General features: G+C 50.6%; 1 protein-coding gene across 6 annotated transcripts in view; it reads left to right on the forward strand.

The window, feature by feature from the left end:
- The first annotated feature begins 656 nt into the window (after positions 1-656).
- EVI5L (ecotropic viral integration site 5 like) overlaps positions 657-20,169 on the forward strand; it is a 47,253-nt gene continuing 27,740 nt past the window's right edge. For all 6 annotated transcript variants that reach the window (XM_071418570.1, XM_071418571.1, XM_071418572.1 and 3 more), the window contains exons 1-6: positions 657-1,004; positions 6,412-6,553; positions 11,593-11,782; positions 15,953-16,177; positions 17,595-17,669; positions 19,456-19,581. In XM_071418570.1, coding sequence (XP_071274671.1) covers positions 6,420-6,553; positions 11,593-11,782; positions 15,953-16,177; positions 17,595-17,669; positions 19,456-19,581 — 750 coding nt within the window. In that variant the 5' untranslated portion in view covers positions 657-1,004; positions 6,412-6,419. The remainder of the gene's footprint in view (positions 1,005-6,411; positions 6,554-11,592; positions 11,783-15,952; positions 16,178-17,594; positions 17,670-19,455; positions 19,582-20,169) is intronic.

A 20,169-nucleotide genomic window follows, 5' to 3' on the forward strand; every position in this document is an offset into this window, starting at 1 on the left:
CTCACCTCAACCCTGGACATTGCCATATGTCGATCCCTGAGGGAATGAGGGATCCCCTCACCCCATTCCTGATCCCTGAGGGATTGAGGGATCCCCTCACCTCAGATCTCTGAGGGCATGAGGGATCCCCTCACCTTAGATCCCAGATGGAATGAAGCATGCCCTCACCTCATTCCAGATCCCTGAGGGAAGGAGCGATCTTCGCTCCATCCCGACTGATCCCTCACCGCTCTCCCCCATCCCTGAGGTCTCCAATGGCGCCGCTCCCCCTCCACACACGGATCCTCGACGCCCCATTGGAGCAGACGCCTGTCAATCATCGCCATCGACCAATAGAAGTCACGACTCTCCCTAGGAGGGCGGGACCAGCGCTGAGCGTTGGAGGGCGGGACTCCGCCTCGTATCCGCGCTTCCATTGGCTGTCTCAGCAGCTTCTGCCGCGCAATTGGCTGAGGCTCCTGTCAATCACATCCAAGCGTTCAGGTGCTGCGGCGGGGTCTGTTGTCCTCTCCTCTCAGCCAGGTGCCACTCCAAGCGAGACGCGGCAGTTGATTGGCTGTTTTACCCATCAATCATCCGCACCTGAGCCTCAGTTCTCACATCGCTTCCCAGCGCTCCGCACCGGAGCCTTCCATTCGTCGCTTCCACACCTCTTCCCACCGCTTCTCAGAGGGGTGTGGGCGCCGAGCCCCTCCTTGGCTTTCATTGGATAACCCCCCTGGCCATCAACTCTAATGCGCAATCTCATTGGTTAGAGGAGCGGCGGGCAGGGCTTGTCATTGCAGCTCCCTCTCGTGATTGGCGAAGACGCTGCAGGTGGGCGGTCGCAGACGCGGAACTCGAGCGCTGATTGGACGCGGTGCTTGCCCGCTGTCAGTCAGTGCCGGCCGGGGCGGCGGCGGCGGCTCCGCGATGGCGGCGGGCGCGGGGCTCCCGGTGAGGGGCGAACGGCGCCGAGCGCCCCCGGGAGGGCGGCCGGGGGTCGCCATGGCCACGGACCGCAGGTAGGAGGGGCCGGGGGGGCCGTGAGGGAGCTGTCAGCGAACAATGGAGGAGTTCCCCCCTCAGGGATGAGGGCGATGGGGGGCGGGGCATCGCCCCCCTGAAGGGAAAATGGAGGCGCCCCCCCCTCAGTGGGGTGAGGGGGTTCCCGCCTTTTTTGTGTGAGGGGGTGACAGCCCTGAGGGGCCTTTGGGGTCACCCCCCTTTGTGAGGGGGTTTGGGGTCACCCCCCTTTGTGAGGGGGGGATTGGGGTGATACCTCCTGAGGGGGGTTTGGGGTCACCCCAATTTTGAGGGCTTTGGGGTCACCCCCCTTTGTGAGGGGCTTTGGGGTCACCCCCTTTATGTGGGGGTTTGGGGTCACCCCCCTTGGTGGGGAGGTTTGGGGTCACTCCCCTTTGTGAGGGGCTTTGGGGTCACCCCCATTTTAGGGGCTTTGGGCTCACCCCATTTTCGAGGGGGGTTTGGGGTCACCCCATTTTTGGGAGGGGGGGGTTTGGGGTCATCCCCATTTTAGGGGATTTGGGGTCACCCTCCTTTGTGAGGGGGTTTTGGGTCACCCCATTTTTGGGGGTGGTTTGGGCTCCCCCCATTTTTGAGGGGTTTGGATTCACCCCTCCCTTTTTAGGGGGGTTTCCAGATCAACCCAATTTTAGGGGATTTGGGCTCACCCCAATTTTGGGGAACTTTTGGTCTGACCCCCCCATTTTTGGGGCTTTTGGGTCAAATTCTCCCTTTTCTGGGTTTTTGGGGGGTTTTGGGTTTTTTTGTGAGGGTGAAATGTGAAATTGTGAGGGAAAAATGGAACATTTTGGGTCTAAAATGTGAGGATTTTGGGGTCAAAATAGCAAATTTTGCCTCCAAAAAGTCAAATGTTGGAAATTTTGGATATGAGATTTGGAAATGTGCAATTTTGGGGGTGAAATGTGCAAATTTGGGTCTCAAATGTGGCGTTTTGGGGCCAAAAAATCAAATTTTGGAAATGAAATGTGGAATTTTGGGGGTAAAATGTGGGATTTGGAGCAATGTGAGATTTTGGGGCCAAAATATCAAATTTTGGCACCGAAATGCAGAAATTTTTGGGACAAAATGTGGGATTTTGGGGCTGAAATGGGGCATTTTAGGGTGAAACGGGAAATTTTGGGGCTGAAATGTCAAATTTGGGGCATGAAATGGGAAATTTTGGCACCAAAATTTGGCATTTGGGGGAATGAAATGTGGGATTTTAGGGGCAAAATGTCCAATTTTGGGTAAAATGTGGGATTTCCATGTGAAATTTGGGATTTGGGGGCTCCAAAGTTGAATTTTGGGGGTGAAATGTGAAATTTCCAGACCAAATGTCAAATTTTTGGTATCAAACGGGAGATTTTGGGGATAAAATGCAGGAGTTTGGGCTGAAATGTGAAATAATGCTGGATTTTTGTGCTGAAATGGGAATTTTGGAGGTGAACCAGAGGATTTTGGGGCTGAAATGGGAATTTTTGGAGTCACAATGGGAATTTTGGGGCTGAAATGGGAATTTTTGCTGTTGAAATGGGAATTTCTGATAATGAATGGGAATTTTTGGGGCCAAAATATGAATTTTTGGTACAGAAATGTCCAATTAAATCTGAGATTTTGAGGCTGAAATCTGGGATTTTGGGGCTGCAATGGGAATTTTTAGAGGCACAGTGTGAAGTTTTGGGGCCAAAATGTGAATTTTTGATTATGAATGTGAATTTTTGGGGCTGAAATGTGAATTTCTGATAATGAATGGGAATTTTTGCTGTCACAATGGGAATTTTTGATGCCAAAATGTGAATTTTTGGTACTGAAATGTCCAATTAAATCTGGGATTTTGGGGTGAAATGTGGGATTTTGGTGCCAAAATGGGAATTTTGGTGCTGAAATGCAAATTTTTGGAGGCACAATGGGGATTGTTGATGCCAAAATGTGAATTTTCAGTGCAACAATGGGAATTTTTGCTGCTGAATGTGAATTTTTGGTGCTGCAATGGAAATTTTTGAGGTGAACCAGAGGATTTTGGTGCTGAAATGTGAATTTTTGGGGCTGCAATGTGAATTTCTGATAATGAATGGGAATTTCTGATAATGAATGGGAATTTTTGATGCCAAAATGGGAATTTTTGGGGCTGAAATGGGAATTTTCGATGCTGAAATGGGAATTTTCAATGCTGAAATGGGAATTTTTGCTGCTGAATGGGAATTTTTGATACCAAATTGTGAATTTTAGGGCTAAACCAGAGGATTTTGTGCTGAAATGTGAATTTTGGGCTGAACCAGAGGATTTTGGGGCCAAAACTTGGGATTTTGGGATTTTGGGGCTGCAATGTGGGATTAAATCTGGTGCTTTGGGGCTGACATGAGGAATTTTGGGGTGAAATGAGGGATCTGGGGTGAAATGTGAGATTTTAAGGCTGCAATGTGAAATTTTGGTGCCGAAATGGGAATTTTCAATGCCAAAATTTGAATTTTTCCTTCTGAAATTTGAATTTTTGCTGCTGCAATGGGAATTTTTGCTGCCAAAATGGGAATTTCTGACACTGAATGTAAATTTCTGATAGCAAGTGTGAATTTTTTGCTGCCAAAATTGAGGATTTTCAAGGCTGCAATGGGAATTTTTGTTCCTAAATGTGAATTTTGCTGCTGCAATCTGAATTCCTGATACCGAATGGGAATTTTTTGCTGCCAAAATTTGAATTTTTGTTTCTGAAATGTGAATTTTTCGCTGCTGTAAATCTGAATTCCTGGTACCGCATGGGAATTCCTGATACCGAATGGGAATTTCTGATATCAAATGGGAATTTCTGATACTGAATGGGAATTTCTGATATCAAATGGGAATTTCTGATATCAAATGGGAACTTCTGATATCAAATGTGAATTTTGGGTTCTGCAATGTGAATTTTCGTTCCTAAATGTGAATTACTGCTGCTGCACTGTGAATTTTTGTTCCTCACTGTGAATTTCCCTTCCTCAATGTGAATTTTGCTTGCTCAATATGAATTTCCCTCCCTCAATGTGCATTTCCCTCCTCACTGTGCATTATTCCCATCCCTCACTGTGCATTATTCCAATCCCTCACTGTGCATTATTTCCCTCCCTCACTGTGCATTATTTCCATTCCCCAATGTTCATTTCCCCCCTCTCTGTGCATTATTTCCATCCCCAATATGAATTCCCTTCCTCGCTGTGCATTATTCCCCTCTCTGTGCATTATTCCCCTGCCTCACTGTGCATTATTTCCCCCCTCTCTGTGCATTATTCCCCTCCCTCACTGTGCATTATTTCCCCCCTCTCTGTGCATTATTCCCCTCCCTCACTGTGCATTATTTCCCCCCTCTCTGTGCATTATTCCCATCCCCACCGTTCATTTCCCTCCCTCACTGTGCATTATTTCCCTTCCCCAATGTTCATTATTCCCATCCCCACTGTTCATTCCCCTCACTGTGCATTATTCCCATCCCCAATGTGCATTCCCCCCTCACTGTGCATTATTCCCATCCCCAATATGAATTATTCCCATCCCCACTGTGCATTATCCCATTCCCCCTGTGCATTATTTCCATCCCTCACTGTGCATTATTCCCATCCCCACTGTTCATTATTCCCATTCCCCAATATGAATTATTCCCATCCCCAATATGAATTATTTGCATTCCCCAATATGAATTATTCCCATCCCCAATGTTCATTATTCCCATCCCCACTGTTCATTATTCCCCTCCCCACTGTGCATTATTCCCATCCCCACTGTTCATTTCCCCCCTCACTGTGCATTATTCCCGTCCCTCACAGTGCATTATTTCCCTCCCTCACTGTGCATTATTCCCCTCCCTCACTGTGCGTTATTTCCCCCCCTCACTGCATTATTTCCATTCCCCAATATGAATTATTTCCCTTCCCCACTGTTCATTATTCCATCCCCACTGTTCATTATTCCATCCCCACTGTGCATTATTCCCATCCCCAATTTCCCCCCTCACTGTGCATTATTTCCATTCCCCAATATGAATTATTCCCCCCTCTCTGTGCATTATTCCCCTCTCTGTGCATTATTCCCCTCTCTGTGCATTATTCCCATCCCCGATATGAATTTTCCCCCTCACTGTGCATTATTCCCCTCCCCCCTGTGCATTATTCCCATCCCCAATATGAATTATTCCATCCCCCCTGTTCATTATTCCCATCCCCAATATGAATTTCCGCCCTCACTGTGCATTATTCCCCTCACTGTGCATTATTCCCATCCCCAATATGAATTTCCCCCCTCTCTGTGCATTATTCCCATCCCCCCTGTGCATTATTCCCCTCCCCCCTGTGCATTATTCCCATCCCTAATATGAATTATTCCATCCCCCCTGTGCATTATTCCCCTCCCCCCTGTGCATTATTCCCCTCCCCCCTGTTCATTATTCCCATCCCCAATATGAATTTTCCCCCTCTCTGTTCATTATCCCCTCCCCCCTGTGCGTTATTCCCCTCTCTGTTCATTATTCCCATCCCCAATATGAATTTCCCCCTCACTGTGCATTATTTCCCCCCCGTTCATTATTCCCATCCCCAATATGAATTTCCCCCCTCTCTGTGCGTTATTCCCCTCCCCCCTGTGCATTATTCCCATCCCCAATATGAATTATTCCCATCCCCACTGTGCATTATTCCCATCCCCAATATGAATTATTCCCATCCCCACTGTGCATTATTCCCATCCCCAATATGAATTTTCCCCCTCTCTGTTCATTATCCCCTTCCCCCTGTTCATTATTCCCCTCTCTGTTCATTATTCCCATCCCCAATATGAATTTTCCCCCCTCTCTGTGCATTATTCCCTCCCCCCTGTGCGTTATTCCCCTCCCCCCCGTTCATTATTCCCATCCCCAATATGAATTATTCCATCCCCCCTGTGCATTATTCCCATCCCCAATATGAATTTTCCCCCTCTCTGTTCATTATCCCCTCCCCCCTGTGCGTTATTCCCCTCTCTGTTCATTATTCCCATCCCCAATATGAATTTCCCCCCTCTCTGTGCATTATTTCCCCCCTGTGCATTATTCCCATCCCCAATATGAATTATTCCCCTCCCCCCTGTGCATTATTCCCATCCCCAATACGATTCCCCCCTCACTGTGCATTATTCCCATCCCCCTGTGCATTATTCCCATCCCCAATATGAATTTCCCCCCTCTCTGTGTGTTATTCCCCTCCCCCCTGTGCATTATTCCCATCCCCAATATGAATTTCCCCCCTCTCTGTGCATTATTCCCCTCACTGTTCATTATTCCCATCCCCAATATGAATTTCCCCCTCTCTGTTCATTATCCCCTCCCCCCTGTGCGTTATTCCCCTCCCCCCTGTGCATTATTCCCACCCCAGTATGAATTCCCCCTCTCCGTTCCTTCTTGCCCAGGTAGGGCCATGGCGTCCCCGCAGGGGCCGCAGCCGCAGCCGGAGCCGTCCCGGGAGGGCCCCGCGGGGTCCCCGGGGGCGGAGCCCGAGACGCTGAGCCCGGACGAGCAGGAGCTGCTGGCCAAGCTGGAGGAGCAGAACCGGTGAGCAAGGAACGGGATTGGATCGGTTCTGGTCTGGATTGGGGCAAAAATGGGATTAAAATCGATCTCATGGGGGTTTGGGACAATATCTCCATTTTTGGGGTAATATCTCCATTTTTGGGGTAATATCTCCATTTTTGGGGTAATATCTCCATTTTTGGGCTATTGGAGTTCTGGCCAAGCTGGAGGAGCAGAACCGGTGAGGAATGACCGGGATTGGATCCGTTCTGGTCTGGATTGGGGCAAAAATGGGATTAAAATCGATCTCATGTGGGTTTGGGACAATATCTCCATTTTTGGGGGAAATATCTCCATTTTTGGGGTCATTTTGGGGCTAGTATCTCCATTTTTGGGGGAAATATCTCCATTTTTGGGGTCATTTTTGGGGTAATATCTCCATGTTTGGGCTATTGGAGTTCTGGCCAAGCTGGAGGAGCAGAACCGGTGAGCAAGGAACGGGATTGGATGGGTTCTGGTCTGGATTGGGGAAAAAATGGGATTAAAATCGATCTCATGTGGGTTTGGGGCAATATCTCCATTTTTGGGGGAAATATCTCCATTTTTGGGGCCATTTTGGGGAAAATATTCCCATTTTTGGGGTCATTTTGGGGACAATATCTCCATTTTTGGGGTCATTTTGGGGAAAATATACCCATTTTTGGGGTCATTTTGAGGACAATGTCTCCATTTTTGGGGTCATTTTGGGATAATGTCTCCATTTTTGGGGTAATATCTCAATTTTTGGGATAATATTTCCATTTTTTGGGGTAATATCTCCATTTTTGGGGCAATATCTCCATTTTTGGGGTAATATCTCCATTTCTGGGCTATTGGAGTTCTGGCCAAGCTGGAGGAGCAGAACCGGTGAGGAATGACCGGGATTGGATCCGTTCTGGTCTGGATTGGGGCAAAAATGGGATTAAAACCCAATTGGTGAAAATCTTCATGGTTAGGGAAAATAGCTCCAGTTTTGGGGTCATTTTGGGGGAAATATCCCCATTTTTGGAGTCATTTTGGGGAAATATTCCCATTTTTGGGGGCATTTGGGGGGAAATATTCCCATTTTTGGAGTCATTTTGAGGAAAATAGCTCCATTTTTTGGAACAATATTCCCATTTTTGGGGTCATTTTGGGGAAAATATTCCCATTTTTGGAGTAATTTTGAGGAAAATATCTCCATTTTTGGGGCAAATATCTCCATTTTTGGGGTCATTTTGGGGACAATATCTCCATTTTTGGGGGAAATATCTCCATTTTTTGGAGTAATAGCTCCATTTTTTGGGGTCATTTTGGGGACAATATCTCCATTTTTTGAGTCATTTTTCACATCCTCTGGGCACATTTTGGGTCAGTTTGGGGTCAGTTTTGGGTCAGTTGGGGTCAATTTTTTGGGTCAATTTTGGGTCAGTTTGGGGTCACTCTCTCCAGGTCAGGTTTGAGCCAACTCTGCCCTCTCTGGGCACATTTTGGGTCAATTTTGGGTCAGTTTGGGTCAGTTTGGGGTCACTTTTGGGTCAGTTTGGGGTCAATTTTGGGTCAGTTTGGGGTCAATTTTGGGTCAGTTTTGGGTCAGTTTAGGTCAGTTTTGGGTCAATTTTGGGTCAGTTTTGGGTCACTCTCTCCAGGTCAGCTTTGGGCCAATCCCACCCTCTCTGGGCCCATTTTGGGTCACTTTTGGGGTCACTTTTGGGGTCAATTTTGGGTCACTCTCTCCAGGTCAGTTTTGGGTCACCCCCACCTCCTTTGGGCACCTTTTGGGTCACTTTTGGGGTCACTTTTGGGTCACTTTTGGGGTCACTTTTGGGGTCACTTTTGGGTCAGTTTTGGGTCAGTTTTGGGGTCACTTTTGGGGTCACTTTTGGGTCACTTTTGGGGTCACTTTTGGGGTCACTTTTGGGTCACTTTTGGGGTCACTTTTGGGTCACTTTTGGGGTCACTTTTGGGGTCACTTTTGGGTCAGTTTTGGGTCACTTTTGGGGTCACTTTTGGGGTCACTTTTGGGGTCACTTTTGGGTCCCTCCCACCTCCTCTGAGGGTGTTTTGTGTCACTCCCACCTGCCCTGGGCACATTTTGGGTCAATTTTGGGTCAGTTCTGGGTCCCTCCCGCCTCCTCTGGGCCCGTTTTGGGTCAGTTCTGCCTCACTCCTCCCTCCTTTGGGCACATTTTGGGTCATTTTTGGGTCACTTTTGGGGTCACTTTTGGGTCAGTTCTGCCTCACTCCTCCCTCCTTTGGGCACATTTTGGGTCAATTTTGGGTCACTCCCACCTGCTGTGGACACATTTTGGGTCAGTTTGGGGTCAATTTTGGGTCACTTTTGGGGTCACTCTCTCCACATCAGGTTTGGGCCAATCCCACCCTCTCTGGGCCCATTTTGGGTCAGTTTTGGGTCACTCCCACCTTCTTTGGAGACATTTTTGGGTCCATTTTGGGCCCATTTTGGGTCAATTTTGGGTCATTCCAGTATAAGTTTGGGCCAATTCCACCCTCTCTGAGCACATTTTGTGTCACTCCCACCTGCCCTGAGCACATTTTGGGTCACTTTTGGGTCACTTTTGGGTCAATTTTGGGTCACTCTCTCCAGGTCAGCTTTGGGTCATTCCCACCTCCTTTGGGCACATTTTGGGTCAATTTTGGGTCACTCCCACCTGCTGTGGACACATTTTGGGTCAGTTTTGGGTCAATTTTGGGTCAATTTGGGGGTCATTCTCTCCACATCAGGTTTGGTCCAATCCCACCCTCTCTGGGCCCATTTTGGGTAAATTTGGGTCACTTCCCCCTCCTTTGGGCCCATTTTGGGTCAGTTTTGGGTCAATTTTGGGTAAATTTGGGTCACTTCCCCCTCCTTTGGGCCCATTTTGGGTCAGTTTTGGGTCAATTTTGGGCAACTCCATCCAAGTGAGCTTTGGGCCAATCCCACCCTCTCTGGGCCCATTTTGGGTCAGTTCTGGGTCACTCCCAACTTCTTTGGAGACATTTTTGGGTCCATTTTGGGCCCATTTTGGGTCAGTTTTGGGTCACTCCAGGTTAGGTTTGGGCCAATTCCACCCTCTCTGAGCACATTTTGTGTCACTCCCACCTGCCCTGAGCACATTTTGGGTCACTTTTGGGTCACTTTTGGGTCACTTTTGGGTCACTCTTTCCAGGTCAGCTTTGGGTCACTCCCACCTCCTTTGGGCCCATTTTGGGTCAGTTTTGGGTCACTCCCATCTGCTCTGAGGACGTTTTGTGTAACTCCCACCTCCTTTGTGCCCATTTTTTGCCCATTTTGTGCCCATTTTGTGCCCATCTTGTGCCCATTTTGTTCCCATTTTTTGCCCGTTTTTTGCCCATTTTCTGCCCGTTTTTGGTGATTTCTGCCCGGTTTTTCCCCCCAGGCTGCTGGAGGCCAACTCCAAGTCCATGCATTCTGTGAATGGCTCTCAGCGGCTCCTCGCTCCTTGTGTCTCTCCCACCTGCTCTGTGCCCATTTTATGCCCATCTTGTGCCCATTTTTTGCCCATTTTGTGCCCATTTTCTGCCCGTTTTCTGCCCATTTTTGGTGATTTCTGGGCTGTTTTTACCCCCCAGGCTGCTGGAGGCCGACTCCAAGTCGATGCGCTCGGTGAACGGCTCCCGGCGCAGGAGCGGCTCCTCCTCCTTTTGTCACTCCCACCTCCTCTGGGCCCCATTTTGTGCCCATTTTTTGCCCATTTTGTGCCCATTTTGTGCCCGTTTTTGGTGATTTCTGCCCGGTTTTTCCCCCCAGGCTGCTGGAGGCTGACTCCAAGTCAATGCATTCTGTGAACGGCTCCCGGCGCAACAGCGGCTCCTCCTCCTTGTGCCACTCCCACCTCCTCTGTGCCCATTTTGTGCCCATCTTGTGCCCATTTTTTGCCCATTTTGTGCCCGTTTTTTACCCATTTTGTGCCCATTTTTGGTGATTTCTGGGCTGTTTTTTCCCCCCAGGCTGCGGGAGGCCGACTCCAGGTCGATGCGCTCGGTGAACGGCTCTCAGCGGCTCCTCCTCCTTGTGTCACTCCCACCTGCTCTGTGCCCATTTTGTGCCCATTTTTTGCCCATTTTGTGCCCATTTTTGGTCATTTCTGGGCTGTTTTTACCCCCCAGGCTGCTGGAGGCCGACTCCAAGTCAATGCATTCTGTGAACGGCTCCTGGCGCAGGAGCGGCTCCTCAATGGTGTCCAGCTCCTTGTGTCACTCCCACCTTGTCTGTGCCCATTTTTTGCCCATTTTGTGACCATTTTGTGCCCATTTTTGGTGATTTCTGGGCTGATTTATCCCCCCAGGCTGCTGGAGGCCGACTCCAAGTCCATGCGCTCTGTGAACGGCTCTCAGTGGCTCCTCGCTGGTCTCCAGCTCCTTGTGTCACTCCCACCTGCTCTGTGCCCATCTTGTGCCCATTTTGTGCCCGTTTTTTACCCATTTTGTGCCCATCTTGTGCCCGTTTTTGGTGATTTCTGCCCAATTTTTCCCCCCAGGCTGCTGGAGGCCGACTCCAAGTCGATGCGCTCGGTGAACGGCTCCCGGCGCAACAGCGGCTCCTTGATAGTGTCCAGCTCCTTGTGTCACTCCCACCTCCTCTGTGCCCATTTTGTGCCCATTTTGTGCCCATTTTGTGACCATTTTGTGCCCGATTTTGGTGATTTCTGGGCTGATTTATCCCCCCAGGCTGCTGGAGGCCGACTCCAAGTCCATGCGCTCTGTGAACGGCTCTCGGTGGCTCCTCGCTGGTCTCCAGCTCCTTGTGTCACTCCCACCTGCTCTGTGCCCATTTTGTGCCCATTTTGTACCCATTTTGTACCCATTTTGTACCCATTTTGTGCCCATTTTGTGCCCGTTTTTGGTGATTTCTGCCCGAATTGTCTCTCCCAGGCTGCTGGAGGCCGACTCCAAGTCGATGCGCTCGGTGAACGGCTCCCGGCGCAACAGCGGCTCCTCCTCCTTGTGTCACTCCCACCTGTTCTGTGCCCATTTTGTGCCCATTTTGTGCCCATTTTGTGCCTGTTTTTGGTGATTTCTGCCCGATTTATCCCCCCCAGGCTGCTGGAGGCCGACTCCAAGTCGATGCGCTCGGTGAACGGCTCCCGGCGCAACAGCGGCTCCTCGCTGGTCTCCAGCTCCTCGGCCTCGTCCAACCTGAGCCACCTGGAGGAGGACACCTGGATCCTCTGGGGCCGCATCGTCAACGAGTGGGACGAGTGGAGGAGGAAGAAGGAGAAGCTGCTCAAGGTGGGTGGGGCTGGAATGCTCCAATTCCTTGGGATTTGGGATGAAATTGTCCAATTCCTTGGGATTTGGGGTGAAATTGTCCAATTCCTTGGGTTTTGGGCTGGAATTGTCCAATTCCTTAGGTTTTGGGGTGGGATTCTCCAATTCCTTGGGTTTTGGGTTGGAATTCTCCAATTCCTTGGGTTTTGGGGTGGAATTGTCCAATTCCTTGGGTTTTGGGGTGGAATTCTCCAATTCCTTGGGTTTTGGGGTGGAATTGTCCAATTCCTTGGGTTTTGGGGTGGAATTCTCAAATTCCTTGGGTTTTAGCGTGGAATTCTCCAATTCCTTGGGTTTTGGGCTGGAATTCTCCAATTCCTTGGGATTTGGGGTGAAAATTCTCAAATTCTTTGGGTTTTGGGGTGGAATTCTCCAATTCCTTGGGTTTTGGGGTGGAATTCTCCAGTTCCTTGAGTTTTGGGGTTAAATTGTCCAATTTGTTCGGTTTTGGGGTGGAATTGTCCAATTCCTTGGGTTTTGGGGTGGAAATTGTCCAATTCCTTGGGATTTAGGCTGGAATTGTCCAATTCCTTTTTTGGAATTCCTTTTTTGGGTTTTGGGGTGGGATTCTCCAATTCCTTGGGTTTTGGGTTGGAATTCTCCAATTCCTTGGGTTTTGGGGTGGAATTGTCCAATTCCTTGGGTTTTGGGGTGGAATTCTCCAATTCCTTGGGTTTTGGGGTGAAATTCTCCAATTCCTTGGGTTTTGGGGTGGAATTCTCCAATTCCTTGGGTTTTGGGCTGGAATTCTCCAATTCCTTGGGTTTTGGGGTGAAATTCTCCAATTCCTTGGGTTTTGGGGTGGAATTCTCCAATTCCTTGGGTTTTGGGATGGGTTTTTCCAATGGGAGGAGTTTTGGCGTGGGTTTGTCCAGTTTGTTGAGTTTTGGGGTTAAATCGTCCAATTTTGTGGTGTTTTGGGATGGGTTTATCTAATGGGATGAGTTTTGGGATGGATTTGTCCTGTTTGTTGGGTTTTGGGGTGGAATTCTCCAATTCCTTGGGATTTGGGGTGAAATTCTCCAATTCCTTGGGTTTTAGGGTGGATTGTCCAATTCCTTGGGTTTTGGGGTGGAATTGTCCAGTTCCTTGGGTTTTGGGGTAGATTTGTCCAATTCCTTGGGTTTTTGGAATGGTTTTTCCAATGGGAGCAGTTTTGGGTTGGGTTTCTCCAGTTTGTTGAATTTTGGGTTTAAATTGTCCAATTTTGTGGTGTTTTGGGATGGATTTATCCAATGGGAGGAGTTTTGGGGTGGGTTTGTCCCACTTGTCATGTTTTGGGGTGAAATTGCCTCAATTCCTTGGGTTTTGGGGTGGGTTTATCGAGTGGGATGAGTTTTGGGATGGATTTGTCCTGTTTGTTCGGTTTTGGGCTGGAATTCTCCAGTTCCTTGGGTTTTGGGGTGGAATTGTCCAATTCCTTGGGTTTTGGGTTGGAATTCTCAAATTCCTTGGGTTTTAGCGTGGAATTCTCCAATTCCTTGGGATTTGGGGTGGAATTGTCCAATTCCTTGGGTTTTGGGCTGGAATTCTCAAATTCCTTGGGTTTTAGCGTGGAATTCTCCAATTCCTTGGGATTTGGGGTGGAATTGTCCAATTCCTTGGGTTTTGGGCTGGAATTCTCCAAATCCTTGGGTTTTGGGCTGGAATTGTCCAATTCCTTGGGTTTTGGGCTGGAATTCTCCAATTCCTTGGGTTTTGGGATGGGTTTATCCAATGGGAGGAGTTTTGGGGTGGGTTTTTCCCACTTGTCATGTTTTGGGGTGAAATTGCCTCAATTTCTTGGGTTTTGGGGTTGATTTAACCAGTTCCTTGGGTTTTGGGGTGAAATTCTCCAATTCCTTGGGTTTTGGGGTGAAATTCTCCAATTCCTTGGGTTTTGGGCTGAAATTGTCCAATTCCCTGGGTTTTGGGGTGAAATTGCCTCAATTTCTTGGGTTTTGGGCTGAAATTGTCCAATTCCTTGGGTTTTGGGCTGGAATTCTCCAATTCCTTGGGTTTTTGGATGGGTTTTTCCAATGGGGAGGAGTTTTGGGGTGGGTTTCTCCAGTTTGTTGAGTTTTGGGGTTAAATTGTCCAATTTTGTGGTGTTTTGGGATGGGTTTGTCCAATGGGAAGAGTTTTGGGGTGGATTTGTCCCACTTGTCATGTTTTGGGGTGAAATTGCCTCAATTTGTTGGGTTTTGGGGTGGATTTACCCAATTTGTTGGGTTTTGGGGTGGGTTTGTCCAATGGGATGAGTTTTGGGATGGATTTGTCCCGTTTGTTCAGTTTTGGGGTGGATTTGTTCCCTTGGGTCACATTTTGGGGCCAATTTGGTCACCTGGACACGTTTTGGGGTGAATTTGTCCAGTTTGTTCCATTTTGGGGTGGATTTGTCCAATTTGTTGGGTTTTGGGGTGGATTTGTCCAGCAGGAGGTCACAGCTTGGGTCCTGCTCTGACCACGCCACGTTCGGAGCACGTTTGGGGTCGCCCTGACCCCACTGTCCCCACTGTCCCCATTGTCCCCACTGTCCCCACTGTCCTCATTGTCCCCATTGTCCTCATTGTCCCCATTGTCCCCATTGTCCCCACTGACCCCATTGTCCCCATTGTCCCCATTGTCCCCATTGTCCCCATTGTCCCCCATTGTCCCCAGTGTCCCCATTGTCCCCATTGTCCTCATTGTCCCCATTGTCCCCATTGTCCCCATTGTCCCCCATTGTCCCCATTGTCCCCATTGTCCCCATTGTCCCCTCTGTCCCCATTGTCCCCATTGTCCCCACTGACCCCACTGTCCCCATTGTCCCCATTGTCCTCATTATCCCCATTGTCCCCATTGTCCCCATTGTTCCCATTGTCCCCATTGTCCCCATTGTCCCCATTGTCCCCATTGTTCCCATTGTCCCCCATTGTCCCCATTGTCCCCATTGTCCCCATTGTCCCCTCTGTCCCCATTGTCCCCATTGTCCCCACTGACCCCACTGTCCCCATTGTCCCCATTGTCCCCATTGCCCATTGTCCCCATTGTCCTCATTTTCCTCATTGTCCTCATTGTCCCCACTGTCCCCATGTCCCCACTGTCCCCACTGTCCCCATTGTCCCCATTGTCCCCAGGAGCTGATCCGGAAGGGGATCCCGCACCATTTCCGTGCCATCGTGTGGCAGCTGCTGAGCCCTGAGCAGCAGAACTGGGGACACTTTTGGGGACAATGGGATGACTCTGGGGTCACATTTAGGGTTTGGGGTCACATTTAGGGTTTGGTGTCACATTTAGGGTCACATTTAGGGTCTCTGTGTCCCCAGGAGCTGATCCGGAAGGGGATCCCGCACCATTTCCGCGCCATCGTGTGGCAGCTGCTGTGCCCTGAGCACAGACCTGGGGTCAATGGGATCATGTTTAGGATCACATTTGGGGTTTTTGGGGTCACATTTGGGGTTTCTGTCCCCCCAGGAGCTGATCCAGAACAGGATCCTGCACCATTTCCGCGCCATCGTGTGGCAGCTGCTGAGCCCTGAGCACAGACCTGGGGTCAATGGGATGACTCTGGGGTCACATTTAGGGTCACATTTAGGGTTTGGGGTCACATTTAGGGTTTGGGGTCACATTTAGGGTCACATTTAGGGTTTGGGGTCACATTTAGGGTTTGGGGTCACATTTAGGGTCACATTTAGGGTCTCTGTGTCCCCAGGAGCTGATCCGGAAGGGGATCCCGCACCATTTCCGCGCCATCGTGTGGCAGCTGCTGAGCCCTGAGCACAGACCTGGGGTCAATGGGATGACTCTGGGGTCACATTTAGGGTCACATTTGGGATTTTTCCATGTCCCCAGGAGCTGATCCACAAGGGGATCCCGCACCATTTCTGCGCCATCGTGTGGCAGCTGCTGTGCCCTGAGCAGCAGAACTGGGGACACTTTTGGGGACAATGGGATGACTCTGGGGTCACATTTAGGGTTTGGGGTCACCTTTAGGGTCACATTTAGGGTCTCTGTGTCCCCAGGAGCTGATCCGCAAGGGGATCCCGCACCATTTCTGCGCCATCGTGTGGCAGCTGCTGTGCCCTGAGCACAGACCTGGGGTCAATGGGATCATGTTTAGGATCACATTTGGGGTTTTTGGGGTCACATTTGGGGTTTCTGTCCCCCCAGGAGCTGATCCGGAAGGGGATCCCGCACCATTTCCGCGCCATCGTGTGGCAGCTGCTGTGCAGCGCGGCCGAGCTGCCGCTCAAGGCCCAGTACTCGGAGCTGCTGCGCATGAGCTCCCCCTGCGAGCGCCTGATCCGCCGCGACATCGCCCGCACCTACCCCGAGCACGACTTCTTCAAGGGCCAGGACAGCCTGGGCCAGGAGGTGCTCTTCAATGTCATGAAGGTGACACTGCTGGGGACACTGCTGGGGACGCTGCTGGGGTGGGACAGGGACAGGGACAGGGCCAGGAGGTGCTCTTCAATGTCATGAAGGTGACACTGCTGGGGACACTTGGGGACATTGCTGGGGTGGCACTGGGACAGGGACAGGGCCAGGAGGTGCTCTTCAATGTCATGAAGGTGACACTGCTGGGGACACTTGGGGACACTGCTGGGGTGGGACTGACACAGGGACAGGGCCAGGAGGTGCTCTTCAATGTCATGAAGGTGACACTGGGGACACTGCTGGGGACATCCCTGGGGTGGGACAGGGACAGGGACAGGGCCAGGAGGTGCTCTTCAATGTCATGAAGGTGACACTGGGGACACTTGGGGACACTTGGGGACATGGGGACATTGCTGGGGTGGCACTGACACAGGGCCAGGACAGCCTGGGCCAGGAGGTGCTCTTCAATGTCATGAAGGTGACACTGGGGACATGGGGACACTGCTGGGGTGGCACTGACACAGGGACAGGACAGCCTGGGCCAGGAGGTGCTCTTCAATGTCATGAAGGTGACACTGGGGACATGGGGACACTGCTGGGGTGGCACTGACACAGGGACAGGGACAGGGACAGGGACAGGGACAGGGACAGGGACAGGAGGTGCTCTTCAATGTCATGAAGGTGACACCGCTGGGGACACCTGGGACATGGATCTGGGGTGGCACTGGGACAGGAGGGTCTCCTCAGCGACCTGGAGGTGACATTGGGGACACAGGGACAGGAGGTGGCACAGAGGTGGCCCAGAGGTGACCCTGGGGACACAGGGGGTGACACTGGGGACACAGGGACAGAAGGTGGCACGGGAGGTGGCACTGGGGTGGCACTGGGGACACAGGGGTGGCACAGGGACAGGAGGTGTCCCCGATGTGTCCCTGAGGTGTCCCCGAGGTGTCCCTGAGGTGTCCCCGAGGTGTCCCCGAGGTGTCCCCAATGTGTCCCCCCGAGGTGTCCCCGATGTGTCCCCGAGGTGTCCCCGATGTGTCCCTGAGGTGTCCCCGAGGTGTCCCCGAGGTGTCCCCGAGGTGTCCCTGAGGTCCCCCCGAGGTGTCCCCGATGTGTCCCTGAGGTGTCCCCGAGGTGTCCCCGAGGTGTCCCCGAGGTGTCCCTGAGGTCCCCCCGAGGTGTCCCCGAGGTGTCCCCGAGGTGTCCCTGAGGTCCCCCCGAGGTGTCCCCGAGGTGTCCCTGAGGTGTCCCTGAGCTGTCCCCGAGGTGTCCCCGAGGTGTCCCTGAGCTGTCCCTGTGGTGTCCCCGAGATGTCCCCGAGGTGTCCCCGAGGTGTCCCCGAGGTGTCCCCGAGGTGTCCCTGAGGTGTCCCCGATGTGTCCCCGGGGTGTCCCCGAGGTGTCCCCGAGGTGACCCTGGGGACATTTTCCAGGCCTATTCCCTGGTGGATCGCGAGGTCGGTTACTGCCAGGGCAGCGCCTTCATCGTGGGACTGCTGCTCATGCAGGTGGGAATGCCGGGGGTTTTTTGGGAATTCTGGGGGTTTTGTGGGAATTCTGAGAGGTTTTTTGGGAATTCCGGGGATTCTGTGGGAATTTCAGGGATTCTGTGGGAATTCTGGGGGTTTTGGATGGGAATTCCGGGGATTTTTTGGGAATTCTGAGGTGTTTCTGTGGGAATTCCGGGATTTTTTGGGAATTCTGGGGATTTTTTGGGAATTCTGAGGTGTTTCTGTGGGAATTCCAGGGATTTTGTGGCAATTCCGGGATTTTTTGGGAATTCTGGGATTCTGTGGGAATTCAGGGATTTTGCGGGAATTCCGGGGTTTTGTGGGAATTCCGGAGACTTTTTGGGGATTCTGGGGATTCTGTGGGAATTCTGGGAATTCTGTGGGAATTCCAGGGATTCTGTGGAATTCTGAGAGGTTTTTTGGGAATTCCAGGGGTTTTGGATGGGAGTTCCAGGATTCTGTGGGAATTCCGGGGATTTTTTGGGAGTTCCAGGATTCTGTGGAAATTCCGGGATTCTGTGGGAATTCCAGGGGTTTTTTGGGAATTCTGAGAGGTTTTTTGGGAACGCCAGGGGTTTTGGATGGGAATTCCTGGGGTTTTTTTGGGAATTCTGGGCTTTTCCCACCGCAGATGCTGGAGGAGGAGGCGTTCAGCGTTCCGTGGGAATTCCAGGGTTTTCATGGGAATTCCATCAGTTCCAGGGGAATTGTGGGGATTTTGATGAGAATTCCAGGGATTTTGATGGGAATTCCAGGGTTTTTGATGGGAATTCCAGATTTTGATGGGAATTTGGGGATTTTGATGGGAATTCCTGGGGTTTTTTTGGGCATCCCATGCTTTTCCCACCGGAGGAGGAGGCGTTCAGCGTTCCATGGGAATTCTGATGGGAATTTAGTGGGTTTTGCTGGGAATTCCCGGGATTCTGGTGGAAATTCCCGTGATTCTGCTGGGAATTCCCAGATTTTGCTGGGAATTCCGGGATTCTGATGGGAATTCCCCTGATTTTGATGGGAATTCCAGGATTCTGCTGGGAATTCCAGGATTCTGACGGGAATTCCCATGATTTTGATGGGAATTCCAGGATTCTGATGGGAATTCCCGGGATTTTTTCCTGCGACTTCCAGGCTGTTCCCTGCAGATGCCGGAGGAGGAGGCGTTCAGCGTTCCATGGGAATTCCAGGGATTCTGATGGGAATTCCGGGGATTTTGATGGGAATTCCCAGGATTTTGATGAGGATTCCTGGGATTTTAATGGGAATTCCTGGGGGTTTTTGTGGGAATTCCAGGGATTCTGTGGGAATTCTGAGAGGTTTTTTGGGAACTCCAGGGGTTTTGGATGGGAATTCCTGGGGTTTTTTTGGGAATTCCCGGGATTCTGATGGGAATTCCCGGGATTTTTTCAGATTCAGATGCCAGAGGAGGAGGCATTCAGTGTTTGATGTGAATTCTGATGGGAATTTAGTGGGTTTTGCTGGGAATTCCCGTGATTCTGATGGAAATTCCCGGGATTCTGATGGAAATTCCCGTGATTTTGCTGGGAATTCCATGATTCTGCTGGGAATTCCCAGGATTTTTTTGGATGCAGATGCCGGAGGAGGAGGCGTTCAGCGTTTGATGTGAATTCTGATGGGAATTTAGTGGGGTTTGCTGGAAACTCCAGGGATTTTGCTGGGAATTCCTGGGATTTTGATGGGAATTCCTGGGATTTTGATGGGAATTCCTGGGATTTTGCTGGGAATTCCGTGATTCTGATGGGAATTCCCGTGTTTTTCCCGGATGCAGATGCCGGAGGAGGAGGCGTTCAGCGTCTTCGTGCGCCTGATGCAGGAGTATCGCCTGCGGGAGCTCTTCAAGCCCAGCATGGCCGAGCTGGGGCTCTGCATTTACCAGTTCGAGTTCCTGCTGCAGGTGGGGACAGCCCCAAATTCCCACCCTTGTCCCCGTGTCCACATCCCAAATTCCCATTTTTGTCCGACCCTAAATTCCCATTTTTGTCGGACCCCAAATTCCCGTTTTTGTCTGACTCCAAATTCCCATTTTTCTCCCCAAAACCAACCCCAATTTCCCATTTTTCTCCCCGAATCCAACCCCAAATTCCCATTTTTATCTGACCCCAAATTCCCGTTTTTCTCCCCAAATCCAACCCCAAATTCCAGTTTTTGTCCGATCCCGAATTCCCATTTTTGTCCAACCCCAAATTCCCATTTTTGTCGGACCCCAAATTCCCATTTTTCTCCCCGAATCCAACCCCAAATTCCTGTTTTTACCTGACCCTGAATTCCCGATTCTCTCCCCAAATCTGACCCTGAATTCCCCATTTTTGTCCGACCCCAAATTCCCGTTCTTCTCACTAAATCCAACCCCAAATTCCCATTTTTGTCCCCAAATCCAACCCTGAATTCCTGTTTTTATCTGGCCCCAAGTTCCCATTTTTGTCCCCAAATCCAACCCCAAATTCCCATTTTTGTCCAACCTAAAATTCCTGGTTTTGTCTGA

The sequence above is a fragment of the Agelaius tricolor genome, unplaced genomic scaffold (genome assembly GCF_023055355.1).
Source record: "Agelaius tricolor isolate 1412-34295 unplaced genomic scaffold, bAgeTri1.0.p SCAF_88, whole genome shotgun sequence".
In the NCBI taxonomy this organism is placed as follows: domain Eukaryota; kingdom Metazoa; phylum Chordata; class Aves; order Passeriformes; family Icteridae; genus Agelaius; species Agelaius tricolor.